Source organism: Sycon ciliatum, unplaced genomic scaffold, assembly GCF_964019385.1.
Source record: "Sycon ciliatum unplaced genomic scaffold, ocSycCili1.1 SCAFFOLD_2371, whole genome shotgun sequence".
Classification (NCBI taxonomy): Eukaryota; Metazoa; Porifera; class Calcarea; order Leucosolenida; family Sycettidae; genus Sycon; species Sycon ciliatum.
This window is the reverse complement of record NW_027044849.1, coordinates 1-14,280: the sequence shown is the minus strand read 5'-3', so window position 1 is coordinate 14,280 and position 14,280 is coordinate 1. Positions and strand designations below refer to the sequence as shown.

The 14,280-nt window shown below is 47.8% G+C and overlaps 2 protein-coding genes across 2 annotated transcripts; one reads left to right on the top strand and one right to left on the bottom strand.

Moving 5' to 3' along the window:
• Positions 1–1,737: 1,737 nt before the first annotated feature.
• On the bottom strand, positions 1,738–6,966 carry LOC135830657 (phosphatidylcholine transfer protein-like). The gene is made up of 3 exons (XM_065342886.1): positions 6,527–6,966; positions 4,037–4,151; positions 1,738–2,717 (listed from the first exon to the last, which is right to left on the bottom strand). Exons 1-3 carry the CDS (start codon positions 6,826–6,828, stop codon positions 2,364–2,366), a joined length of 771 nt encoding a protein of 256 aa, XP_065198958.1. The 5' UTR covers positions 6,829–6,966; the 3' UTR covers positions 1,738–2,363.
• Positions 6,967–7,246: 280 nt separating this feature from the next.
• On the top strand, positions 7,247–14,245 carry LOC135830658 (fumarylacetoacetase-like). Its single transcript, XM_065342887.1, has 4 exons — positions 7,247–7,403; positions 7,530–7,640; positions 11,893–11,979; positions 14,136–14,245. Exons 1-4 carry the CDS (start codon positions 7,323–7,325, stop codon positions 14,172–14,174), a joined length of 318 nt encoding a protein of 105 aa, XP_065198959.1. The 5' UTR covers positions 7,247–7,322; the 3' UTR covers positions 14,175–14,245.
• The last annotated feature ends 35 nt before the right edge of the window (positions 14,246–14,280 follow it).

Sequence of the window (14,280 nt, the reverse complement as noted above, 5' to 3'; positions counted from 1 at the left end):
GGGTAGCCAATCCACCGGGGCTGCGGAACCAACGTTGGCAGAGACGACACTGGCAAGCGCCAGCCTGATTACACACCGGTTTCTGCCGTTCTGCCAAGCATTTGTGACGCTTCTCATCTGATGGGCGAGAGAAGTACTGATCACATACTTGGCACACACACACACACACACACACACACACACACACACACACACACACACACACACACACACACACACACACACACACACACACACACACACATGTACTAGTACCAGGCATACGCCCGTCACAAAAGAATGCACCGGATGTACAGATGTATACCCACAGATTTTTCTCTTACAGCAACGGTAGCGGACAAGATCTGAATGAAACAGATCAAACACACACACACACACACACACACACACACACACACACACCTTAGACCTTAGACATGCCCATCGCGGGAGCGATGATAGCGAACAGCTATGTTAGACATAGCAACTTGTGCTGGGATTACACCATTCAACAGCTTGCAAGGCTGATGAATTGACCGCCACTATTTTTAGCCTGGTATCCACCACACAGCTGTTGAAGTGACTTTTTCTGGCCAGTGAATCCCTATTTTTCATTTTTCTTCTTTTTTTTTCTTTTTCTACACACACACCACACCACATACTCCGGCATACACTGGCTGTTGGTAACACACACACACACACACACACACACACACACCTGGCCTGGTGTACAGCTGCCAAATGCTTGGCCACGCCGCCCCCGAGACAGGGGAGAGTAGAAGAGAGAGAGTTCGAGAGAAGTCAGCACTGCCACTAGGAAGCCGCTCCGCCACGACGCCGTCCACGATTGCAATTGTGTCGCCGAAAGCCAGGAGCAGATTTAAAACAGCGATCACAGGTAGTGCAGTGCTGGTTGCAACACGGATGGCTGGTGATTGGTATGTGCTGGGGTGTGGGCGGTGATGCCGGGCGGGTGTTGTGCACTTGTGCACAGCAAGTCCACCGGCACTTCGGAACCACCGAAGGCAGGCATGGCATCGACGTGCGCCCGGCTGTTCCGCTACAGGCAGCTGGCGATCAGCAGAACATTTGTGTCGTCCGAGTCCAGATTTACTCTTGAATGTCCGTTTACACACCAGACAAGAGAGCGGTACCGGGGCAGGACGCTGCACACGAGTGCGGTACGCATCTCTCCATTGCTGAGGATCCTGGACCAGAGTAAACCATTCATCAATTTGGCACAGTTTCATGTCTGACTGTATTCTGTCCTTCCACCGAAGACGAGGTCCCTGAGCTGGTCGGGGAGTGTCAAGCCATCCAAACAGCAACTGCTTAGGGAGACGGTTGTCAAGCATCCGAGCTACATGGCCCAACCACTGGAGGCGGCGACGACGCATAGTGTCCAACACCAGATCCTCATCCCCCCAACGCTTACGGAGGTCACAATTCCGGACATGATTCAACTCCTGATCCCAGCGCGAGACTCCCGGGATACACCGTAGACATTGATGATGAAAGTTGTCAACACGGATCTCATCACGACGAAGAACCGGCCAACGCTCAGCACCATACAGCAAAACAGTCAGAACGCAAGTTTCGTACAGCATTTTCTTTGTGCGGATGGACAGGCCGGGAGTGTTAAACACACAGCGGAGTGCTCCAAATGCACGAGATGCACTGGCAAGACGACGATCAACCTCAAGGCAAACACGACACACACACACACACGCATACACTGCCAATCCATCCATTTCAGCATCCACGGTGCGTTCACGCCGCATCTAGCCCACTGCCAGGCGTACAGTTAAAAATCACCACGAGTCGCGAAGTCTGATGACAGGAATATCTCGGAATCAAATACAACAGAATTGAGTAAAAAATAAATAAGGTAAAATACTGAACAGACGGCGAAATTCCAGCGGCGGGAAGGGAGTGGTATGTCTGAGCATTTCGCGCGCAGCGGGAAACAAGAAGGCCACATAAACTATTAGTGCTGGCTTACTGGAAGCCAGCGGGGTGGTGTACTCGTAGCACTTTTACTTCATGGGTATGAAGCTGTGTGCATGCACCAGGGTAGGAGGCCTTACAGAAGACTAACTAGTGGGGGGCAGTGCGGAGCGTGACAGGAGCTCGGCCGTCCGCCAGTGGCCAGTTCTGAGCGACTCGCAGCCTGCACGCACTCGAAGCTAGGCATCTCGAGATACTAGTCTTCCTGGAGGTTACATGATAACTTACATCCAATCACAGAACAGGGAGTGAACGGACGGAGTCATTATATGATAACTTACATCCAATCACAGAACAGGGAGTGAACGGACGAAGTCATTATTCGGGGTTGGGGGGCTTGGCAGCAACATTTCGATTGCAGAACATGCGCTCTGAACTCAATCCTTGTAGTCTTGAACTGCTTTCTTGACGCTGTCGAGGTACGACGAGACACCACTGGACGCAAAGTAGTTGATGAGCCACGTGGGTATGCTGCCTTTCGGGTTGTCGAAGCAGTGCAGGAAGAGGCGAGAGCCGGTACCGGCATCGTCCCCGGTTATCGCCATCGTCTGCTGGTACTCGTCGCAGCGCAGCGCCTTCGTCTCCGGGCAGAGCACGGGGTCTGCGGGCGCCGTCTCGCCAATGGTGACCCAGGCCGGCTGCTGGCGGCCGGCCTCCGTCGTGAACGTCATCTCTCGCGTACGCCGGTAGAAGAAGTAGTCGCGGTTCGTCATCGGGAACGGGTACGCCACCTGTATGAGATGAAAGGCACACACACACACACACACACACAAACACACACACACACACACACACACACACACACACACAGATACACAGACAAAATATTATTATCGACATGTCCGCGGTGATATTGCTAATGTACATGTACAATAAGGACACAACACTTTCAAAGGAAATAATGAATAAGAATAAATGGTTCAGGCAGGTTAACCCTTTGAGGCCCATAGTACGGATATATCCGTACCAGTGTACAGTGCATACTTTCCAAAGCGCAACCTGGCGTAACTCGGCTGTCCCTTGACCAAATCGGACAATCGAAAGGGCTATCGACATTAGAATTGTCTTAGCTATCGGCTCGAAAAAAAAAAACCCGAAAGCGATCCGAGTTCGGAGAGCGGAGATACGAGACTCGAACTAAATTCGCTCAGCAGAGTCAACTCGAGCGCGTGCATTTTGAACTCGTTTTTAGGGGTTTTCCTTGACTCGCGGCCCACGCAGCTACAGATAGTTCACGTCATCGCAAAGGCATGTTTCTCAGCTCTCCAGGAAAAAATTTGAGCGATCTGCGATGCAATTTGTTGAAATGGCAGAGAATTTGAGTTGGACGCTCGCAATGCTGGCTTTGGAGCGCCGTATCACGCTGCGGCGCTGGTTCTGTGGATCGAGTGATGTATTGCTGGCTATCGCTGTGTTCCTCTGGCCAAGAGCTTTCCAGAAAGCCCAAGATCACCAAAATCGGCCAAAGGACACCAAAGTTACGACCAGATAAGTACCTGGGCTCGCGTATGCAGTGCATTTCTTGAAATAATTGTGGGCCCTAAAGGGTTAAAAGTGAAATATCCAATAGCACAAGTGCCTGGCTGTCAGTCGCCACCTCCATTGGCAAAATTGTGACTATGAAATCTCCGTATGTCTCACTCTAAAGAAAAGAGATGTCCACTTTCGGGACAAACGTGTCCAGATCCAAGTGGTCTGAATCTAGTTCCGGTGCGCATTGCACTCAGGACACCTCTCCTATTCACGACAGTTACCGTAAAGTCTTGTGTATAAAAGCAGGTGCTTATGGCCGATTTTTTCGAAGCGCACCGTGACACAGAGGCATGATTTGAATAGAAGCCGCTCTCTGCAAAGTACATGTGCAAGTACATGCGTATAGACTCGTGATATTGACGTAGAAGCATGTTTTGAATAGAAGCATTCTTTGAATAGAAACATGGGTTGAACCCCGGCTTATACGGCTGTAAGCACCTGCTTTTATCCGTGACATTACAGTATGCTGTAGCTCAAAAGCACACCATAGAAGCTCAACATTCACAGCATAACCAACCTGCCAGTAGATGACTTGCAGGCCGGATGAGTACTCCTTTAGCTTGTGAAGTTGGTTGACGTACTTATCCCACTTCTTTCGGTAGTCGAGGTCCACATTGACGCGTGCACACGTCCTGGAAATACACGCACACACAACACGCACACACGGAAGCACAAACACGCGCACATACACACACCCACAAACACACGCATGTAAGTGACGGAAGCAATTGGTGTTCAATGAGCTCCCAGTACCAAGCCCCTTTCCTTTCATCAAACTGGAGGCGAGAAAGCAGCCGGGCCACACTACACTGCGACTCCAGGTGCAAGACCAATGGGCTGTGCGCGATATGCATTTTGAGTCGCACCTTCATGTCCATCAGTGGAAGTGTAGCGCTGGCACGCTAGTAGTAACTTACACAGCTGCAGCGTGAATCCCTTTCAATGTATTGGTCACGCGTGTTACACCGCACCCGTACCCCGCACTTGCAACTCTGTACCGTGCTTGCAGATCCATGACATGCATAGTAACTAGTCTCACTGCGTTCAATGTTTCATATTGACCTTAGAAATACTGCTGCACTTTCAACCGCCTCTTTTACGCCCATTGCCCACACTGCTATTCAGCTCCTTCTTCTGCATAGAATCAAATGGCATTCCTTGTGCAATGACTGTAGCCCACACATCTTACTTTGACCTTTCTTCTTCTCTCTGCTGAGCTTTGCCGTGACCATTGCTGTTGCAGCATTTATGCTGTCTGCCTACAAAAGCTGCTGTTCACAATTCTCTACACGACAGTTAGAAAGTTCAGTTAGAAACGCCAGTTAGAAATGCCAGTTAGAAATGTCAGTTTAGAGTTAGAGTTCAACCTTCAATCCAGTCTTTAGTAATAATAAAGTTAACAACAGTGTGTTCACTGAGACCCGTCTGCATTTGCCTCCGAGAGAGACTGCGGCCCGCTACAGAAGGACTCGACACAAGTGCAAACTGACTGACATCCAAACTACAGCGGCACCACCCCGGGAGTGCTCCGCCTGTCACTGGACATTCCGCTCGACTTGCGGCCGGACACGCCACCGATGCAGCAGGGTGACTAGTACAATATGACCTGTCCCTTAGGGGACTGCGTAGCTAGACTTAGCAGCAGGATCAAGATCAAGATGTATGTATCACCCATAACCACACTGGTCGTAGGGGTATTGAATTGTCAGTGGCAATAGAAGAATCTACGTACACTCAAAAAACAAGCTGTCTATATTTGACGGGCTCAGCAGCAGCACCGAGCGAGAGAGAGAGAGAGAGAGAGAGAGAGAGAGAGAGAGAGAGAGAGAGAGAGAGAGAGAGATAGTGATGTAGCGAATCGAATTCTCTTCAACTCCCCTTTGGAGAGAACCTAGCTGAACATTGTAATATTCGTTTCACCCCTATAGTGAAAGACACGTCAAGCTGACTGCATTCTAATTTTAGTTGCTAACATAACAGACCAGACACGTGCATAGATATGGACTCATGATTGTATGTATGTGTGAACAAGTTAGTTTCTGGATATGTTGTGGTGTTTGGTTTCCGCCCAGCATCGCCGATCTGTGTGTTTGCACTAGCTTGCAGCTGGAATCGCGCAGCCGAACCACGTGCATGACACTAGGGCCCATTCGGTTACACAGTGCAGCGGTATCACACACAAACTAAGGTAGGTTCAAAGGCAGGTAGGTGGTACCTGTACATGACGCTACACGCACAAATCTATCCGGTCTCCGACGAAGCCGCACATCGAAAGCTGGAAGCAGCAGCTCAATGGCACACTGCCCCCCTGTCCGGCGTCGTGGCTACGTAGCATGGACAGCGCGCCGCGTCATACCTCATACCGTTATGCAGATAATCGTTGTTTCGTATGCAGCTACAATGAAGACAGTGTTTTTCCCTATAACAAGGTAGCGACAAGTGCATGTACACGGAGCACACAGGAACTGGCAAAGGGACCTAGCGCCTACAGTACATTCACAGGGTCATACCAAGACAAACAAGACTACATAACCAAGATAGGCAAGAATTATGTGCAGCCCCTACAAACTGGACCTGCGATCGGGTCACCCACGACGGATTTTTTTTATTGCGTCATTGTTTTTAGCAGGAGTAGTCTACGATCGAGTGTAATGAAAATGGGTACATGTATTTAGAAAAGCGACCCAGTGCAGTCACAGTTACATTTCTATTTCGCTTTCCAATTTCCGCATTTGTCTTGAGAATACGGTTGCAGGTCATCGGGTTCAGGACGCAAGCAGCTACCGTCCTATCCGGTCTTCTGCTTCGACTGCCATAGCTGTAGCTAGCTGCGATGTAAAGTTCTTTGTACTTTGATCTCTCGCTACGCATGGTGCCACATCGGCGAGTCAAATAATTAATTCAAACAGCCGCGAAAGACTGGTCCCTGAAAAAAATTCAGCCGCGCGATGAGGGATCGTCCTGTTGCAAACTTTTGCCATAATTGGTTATGTATTGCTAATCCTACCTAGCATCCACACCGCTCTGAACTCCGATGACCTTGTATTCGTACAGTCCGGAGTCTCCCTTCATCCGTCTGTATACCTGCACTCCACGGGTGTCAGCAAAGAGATCGAAGCCCGTCAGATCAGGGCTCTTCATTTGCTTCAGCACATTCTCAAAGGCAGCATCACTGAAGGCCTCGAGCTGCGGGCCATCATCACTGTTCGTCGCCATTCCTTTCTCATTCGCTGAGGACGTCGTCGGTCCTGTGCTTCCGCCAAACCAGCCCTGCAGCCCGAGTGCTGCCGTGATACTTGACAATACCATTTTTCTTCCAATTATTCAGTCCGCCACACTCAAATCGGTACTAACCGCCACTTGCACGGACTGTATACGTATGTATGAGTCGAGTACAGTATTCAAACTCGGCTCATGACACAACAGTCAAAATGTGTGTCCTGTCAAAAGCATGCTTCCCCACCAAAAAGGCAAAATAAACTTTTTTTTAGTTTGACCATACAACAAGTGCATGATCCAACAGCTTGAGTCAGAAGAAGAGTACATAAGTTACGACCCCACTGAATAGGGTGGTTCACAAACCAGGGAGTCGTAAAATACCGGTATTTTACGACTCCCTGTCACAAACTAATTAAATACTTTGCACTCTCCCTCAGCTCACATCATGTGAGACCAGTGACGTCATGACATTGTCGAATGCAGCCATGCGAAGAAAATCGTAGCTTTGTCAGTTTGTGTTTTGTTTTTTTTGTTTGTTTGTTTTTCTTGACTTCACGAAAGTAACTCAAGAGAAAGAAGGAACAATGTCGTTTGTCAATGTGCCCCAGGGAAGCGACTTCCCCATCGAAAATCTCCCATTCGGAGTGTTTTCCACCATTGGCAATGTAGGTTGCGGGAAATCTCCTGGAATGACTCCTGCTGTTATCACCAGAAAAAATGATTGATTTTGATGCTCTTGATGGGAGTGTGATTTGGATGTGTGGGTGTTTTGATGTGCGTGGGGCACGCAGGAGCGCCATCGCATTGGAGTGGCCATTGGAGAGGAGATTTTGGACCTGAGCGCCGTGAAGTCACTGTTCACTGGACCGGTGCTTGCCAACCAGCAAGACGTGTTCGATGAGGTAATCAAGCGTTGGCTGAGGAATTCCCCAACAAATTGGGCTTCTGGGAATCATTAATTTTTATCTTGCATTTGTACACCGTGCACTGTGCACGTGTACAAAATACTTACCGTAGTGTCTCGTATTAACGCCTATCTCGTATACTGTTATAGTAGCCTGTCTTGAATAGAAGCCTGATTTTCAAGATACAATGTCGCCACATACGCCTGGTTTTATTCACGACTTTACGGTAGCTTTTAGATGCACACTGTTAATAGTAGGAACAGATCGGAGTACGACTACATGTGCAGTACTAGAAAGTATCATCTGTTTTGCGTTGTAACCTTGTAATAGAGCTTTTTTCAAGGCCGCGGCGCTCACCCCGAGATTGTCGTGAACAGATCGCGCTTTGAAAAGTATACGAAATGTCACGCAGGACCGGCAGAAGCAGTTTTTGATTGCTCTATTACAAGGTTACAACGCAAAACAGATGATACTTTCTAGTACTGCACATGTAGTCGTACTCCGATCTGTTCCTACTATTAAACAGTGTGCATCTAAAAGCTACCGTAAAGTCGTGACAAAAAAGCCGCGGCTTAAATTTTGCAGGCTTCTACATGAGACAGGCTTCTATACAAGACAGGTATTTCTATGTATGTCAACACTAAAACCAGGCGTATGTGGCGACATTGTATGTTTTTTTCATACAGTTTGTGTATGATATGGAGGGTATACACATGACTTTCATACAGTTTGTGTATGATATGGAGGGTATACACATGACTTTCATACAGTTTGTGTATGATATGGAGGGTAGACACATTACCTCCTCAGCAGTAAACACACGTTGGTGGCCAAAAAGTTGATCCTGCCATTGCCTGACCAACCGGACCGGTTCCGCCGGGCCTGATGTGACTAGTTCGTCTTCACCAGCGCTTGGAGCGATGCGGAAGCTTGTTCTTTTTCGCCCAAGCCATGGAAGGTCTTCACGGCTGCGGCTCTGAGTCAGCGTGAGTGTCGGACATAAAGTTGAGCGCCATTCTAGTGCTTCTTTCACCTCCATGCGTCCATTCCCATACAAACTGAATGTGACCTGGGCCTCGCCTGTTCAGCAGCGATTCAAAAATTTCTCGCACGTGATCCCGAAAAGTCTTGAAAAGCTCTATAGGGTAAAAAAATCACGGTTCGCGTCCGTGGGAACGCCACCACCCTTGAAGGATCAAGGCGCTCTATAGGTAAAGCTGATGAATTTACGAATGTTTAGTCGGAATACTTGAAGTACGTGTGAGGAAAATCGGAAAAACCCCACGAAAGTAGTTGCTAGCCTTGCAAGACGTGTACAGGCCTGTCTACATGGAATTTTTTCAGCTGATAAATCGCTTCTTTTACATGGAATTTTGGTGCTTTTGAGCTGATAAATCGCTTCTTTTACATGGAATTTTGGTGCTTTTGAGCTGATAAATCGCTTCTTTTACATGGAATTTTGGTGCTTTTGAGCTGATAAATCGCTTCTTTTACATGGAATTTTGGTGCTTTTGAGTTGACGAGCTACGGTATTTGATATGTTGGACGCCTGTGCGGTGCAGATTGTGTACTAGTATCAGACCATCTGGTAAAAGGAGAGTGATCGCTCTCGCGCGCCTTCGCTCTCCTTATTTTCTTTTAGGGCGCACTTTTCGTCGCGCGCCTTGAGAATTTCGAGCGCATCCGCATAACTATGAAGTTCTGAAAACACTCAAATATTTCGAAACTCGGCTTTCCCCGAACGGAATCGAGTAATCGAAAAGTCTATTCGCATTAGAAAGTTCTCAGCTGTCGGCTCCAACAAATCGGAAGTCGATCCAAGGTCCAATAATGGAGTTACGGCACTCGCAAGGTATTTTAAGTACCGTTGCAAATTTTCACTTCCGCACTTGGGCGGCAATCATAGTATTTTGACATAATGGATTCCCCTCTGTTGCGTGACAGTCTGGGCATGCATAGACCTGTGTGGCGCCAGGCACAGGTCTTTAGCGGTCAGCTACAGAAGAAAGGAGCGCTCTACGATGAATACTACAAAAATACCATGTATCTTAGCGAATTGTCTCCCATTGCGTGTGTCATTGTCCCTGATGAAGGGAAAGTAAAGTTGTGGTCCGAACAGCTTTCAAGTTTCATTTGTAATGCGTACGGCGATTTCCCAGAACGAATTTGGCAGCTATTGAATCCAATTGGGGTATGGCAAGATGTTGAAAAACCCGTATTGTGCTCGCCTTGGATAAATAAGGCGAGCGACTTTTTGGGGGGGGGGGGGGGGGAGGGGCGGTGGGGACTGCTCTCCCACCACTCTCCTTGAGAGGATAGCGAGAGTGATTGTTCACTCTCCTGGATTTTTCTTACACGAAGGTCTGTAGTATGCATGCTGCGCTGCAACAGTGCTTTCGACGTTGGGAGTGGGAGTGTGTACAGTCGAAACAGGCCTGCGACTACACAAGAAGTGCATGCGGTACTGGTGTGCTGGTTCACACATTCCCACCGTATGTTCTGTGAAGACAGGCTACACATGTCCCGTATTTCCCCGAATATAAGTCGCACCTTTGTACACTAAAAGTCAAGGGTAAAACAAGAGGATGCGACTTGCAATCGAGCGTGACTTACTACAGAAGTCAATTTATCAAATCAATATTGCTCAAACCTGAAAATGGCAGTGCGACTTATATAATACTGTAACACATGTAGAATATCTCATTCACAAAAAGTACAAAGGAGGTTTGCAGAATTCGTCGCTACTCCGAGTTTCTTGCACAATGCAACAATCATCGGGCGACTTATCTGTATTAAAACCTTGTGCCTTTTGGGTGTAATACAAGTAGTTGTCCAAGTTATTGTGTTTAAAAGCCCTCTCCGCTGGCAAAAGGAAAATTTCCTCCTTGAATGTCTCACTCTGCAGTCGCAAGGGGCAGATTGTCTATTGTATTAGAGAGGTTAAGATGCACGTTATTTCCGACGTGACGCACAATTTCACGTCAAATTTGGCGTAAAACTCCAAATTTCGACGTGAGCAGCAGGTCACTCGCGTTGATTTTTCGACGTGCGAGCCAAATAACGCGAGCTGAACCTTCGCGTCACGTCAGCCATAACGTGCATCTTAAAGGGGAAGTTAAGGCAAAAATTAAAATTTCACCAGTTGTAGTCTTCGGGGTGCTGAGTCGAATGGTCGTGGTCCGAGGAAGCTGAGACGCTCCCTTCCTACTTGAATCCCAATCGAACTCGCGCACTTCCACCGAAACTGGGTGACTGCGCCCTACTAGATGGGGATTTGTATGCAAAATCTCACTAAAAGCGCCATTTCGTTCTTATAAAAGCACGGATGACCGCGATTGGCCATATGTTGTAGTCTTTTGGACGCTGAGTCGACTGGTTTTGGTCCGAAAAGGCTGCGATGCAGCGTTCCTCCTTTATTCCCAATCGAACATGGTTGAACAAGCGGTCACGTGCTCCTGCGTACGCCAGTCACCTGGTCACCGTGCCTGCAGGGTACAACTTACTAGCCTGTTTGACCATTTTTGGGTGCAGTCCTGTCACTCGAGTTGAACCTTGGTGTGAAAGTTGTCACCTGCTGGCGTGGTGACCAGGTGATTTGGGCACCCAGGAGCACGTGACCACTTGTTCAACCATGTTCGATTGGGAATAAAGGAGGAACGCTGCATCGCAGCCTTTTCGGACCAAAACCAGTCGACTCAGCGTCCAAAAGACTACAACATATGGGCCAATCGCGGTCATCCGTGCTTTTATAAGAACGAAACGGCGCTTTTAGTGACATTTTGCATACAAATCCCCATCTAGTAGGGCGCAGTCACCCAGTTTCGGTGGAAGTGCGCGAGTTCGATTGGGATTCAAGTAGGAAGGGAGCGTCTCAGCTTTCTCGGACCAAGACCATTCGACTCAGCACCCCGAAGACTACAACTGGTGAAATTTTAATTTTGCCTTAACTTCCCCTTTAACCTCTCTATTATGCTATTATCCCCAGTTAATCTGCAGTACAGGGCAACCCATCACTTCATCCTGCCATGTGCTATTGAGACTTGCCCCATTACAGGCCAGATCAGCATTCAACGTTACAAACCGTAGACGTTCATACGTTTGTGTACGTGCACATGTGTGTGTGTGTGTGTGTGTGTGTGTGTGTGTGTGTGTGTGTGTGTGTGTGTGTGTGTGTGTGTGTGTGTGCGGTGTGTGTGTGTGTGTGCGTGCGTGCGTGCGTGCATGTGCCTGCATTTTCCCCACCGCACAGCTCACTCTGAATCGCTTCATGAGCCTGGGCAAGGCTGCCTGGCATGAGACCCGCGTCACTTTGCAGAAGATCCTCTCCAAGGATGAGGTGAGTGTCCATCGCATGCCGCTCTATGTGAACACCCTGCATAGCATACAGTCATCGCCAAAAAAGAAAACCCCGGCCAATGCCGATGCAGTGGTATGGTACGTGGACACGATGCTGCCACATGCTAGCATGCATGCTTTTAGTTTTCACCAGTGTTTGCTGTAGCTCTACTAGCACTGGACTGACTATGCAGCTAAGTACTAGCTCGTATTATGACACAGACAGGTACTGTAAGAGATGTTATTTTCGGTGTGACTTTTTAAATTTTCGGTGATTTCGGTAGGGAAAACAGGCACCTATAATATTGTAGATTAAAATTGCTCCTAAAAGGAAGAGTATGCACTGTGTGTGAAGTGAAAGCTGTTCACCTCATTCTATGTTTACACCTGAAACCTGTCAGGTCCCTGGCAGCGAAATTTTAATCCACCTAAAATGACATGTTTTACAGTATCCACGCCAGCGCAAGGCCAATCTCGAGGCAAGGCACCGTTGTTCTTGATCCGAGTGTCCCCGCAACTCCCCGAGTCCCCTCAGATCTTGTACAGTATGATGACGCAAAGATCCGACTACGCTCGACCAATACCCTATGCAGAGCTGGATCAGGCAGGCATTGCACACTCTGGGGGGTTATGTACTCTCAATGATACATGTAGGTATGTGTTGTGATAGTGCATGGTGATGTTAGACTACCATGTACAGCATTGGCCGGAGTTTTTTTTGGCGACGACTGTACCTGCTGCAAGGGACAATCACACCAGTACTTTGCAGCCAAGGTAGTCTTTAAATATGACAGGGATAACATCATTGTTATTCACACATATCGGCCGGATGAGTACTCGTGACCTATGCGATGTAGGGATTCACGTATACAGGCCATCATAATGTGATGATAAGGTACATACCGGTATTATCGCCTTCTTAGTATTTGACCCCACTAATTTCCCTGATACCTAAGCGGTCAAATATATCGCGTATTTGACTGCTTAGTCAAATACACAATATATTTGACTACTTATATTTGACTCCTTAGAATTTCTTGGACTTTGAAATTTTCTCTCCAACTTAGAAAAAGAATTTTTTGAAGAAAGCAGAAATACACAAGATGGGATCTGAACCCACAACCATGTGAATCTCACTCTTCCTTACCACCCAGCCACTGTGCTACCGATGCTGAACCTAGTTTAACCCTTTGGAGTCCATGGTTCGATTTCGAACCATGGGCATTTTGTATGCATGTGGGCGCAGTCAAACTTTCGGTTCTCGGCCAAATCTTGACCAAATTCAACAATCGAAGGGTCTAGATGATAGAGAAAACTCTCAGCTATCGCCTCAACAAAGGCCCGAAGTCTCTCCGATGAAGGTTGAGTGAGCGGCGAGCGATCAAACATTTCGAATTTTCTGCGCTGCGTGCTGCGAGTCAGCAGTGCGTGAAAAAAAGGGATTTTCCCAGCTTCATGACAGGCGGCACGTGCCAGAACCGGCGCGGCACGAAGTCACGGCAAGGTAAGCTTCTACTCGAAAAAATTTGAACAGTTCCGGGCTAGATTCAGTGAAATGGCTACAGGAGACCGATTTCGTCTCAGATCTGGAGCTGGACTGCGTTTGGGGCGCGTTGTGGCGGACAATGAATAGTGTTCTTGGCGAGTTTGGGCTCATTGTATTTCTCTCATCAAGAGCTTTCCAAGGAGCCCAAGATCTTCAAAATCGGTGAAGTAGAACCAAAGTTATGTTGGAAATGGAGTGCGCATTTTCGTGACTGCCACAAATTCTGCGGAAGCAAAAAGTTACGGACTCCAAAGGGTTAAACAATGACCTTGATCCTGCAATGCCGTACAATGCGGTATAGGCTATAGTATAATACTAAAATTACAAGGATATGTCGTATATGAAGAGAAACTATTGCGTGGAGAACACGATAAATAGATTATAGACCTCATAGTTGGTCTATACAGGATATATAGACCTCGTAAAAGACCTCGGGGGACCTCGGTCTTTTACTCGGTCTATATATCCTGTATAGACCTCCTAACCGGTCTATAATCTATACTATTATGTACCTTCAGTATTACTGGCAGCAAAGTGTGTGTGTGTGTGTGTCCGCGCGCACGACTCTGTGTGTGTGTGTGTGTGTGTGTTTGTTTGTTGTCAATGTACAGGGTGTTTTGCGCGATAACGCAGATCTGCGCTCACGGTAAGCCCACGGAGTGTTTGTGTTGTTCACGCTCAGTATACATTTTCAAGTGACGAATAGTGTCCGGGCTCAGCTGCTCTAGTCAACAAAAATGTTATGTGTACTGATTG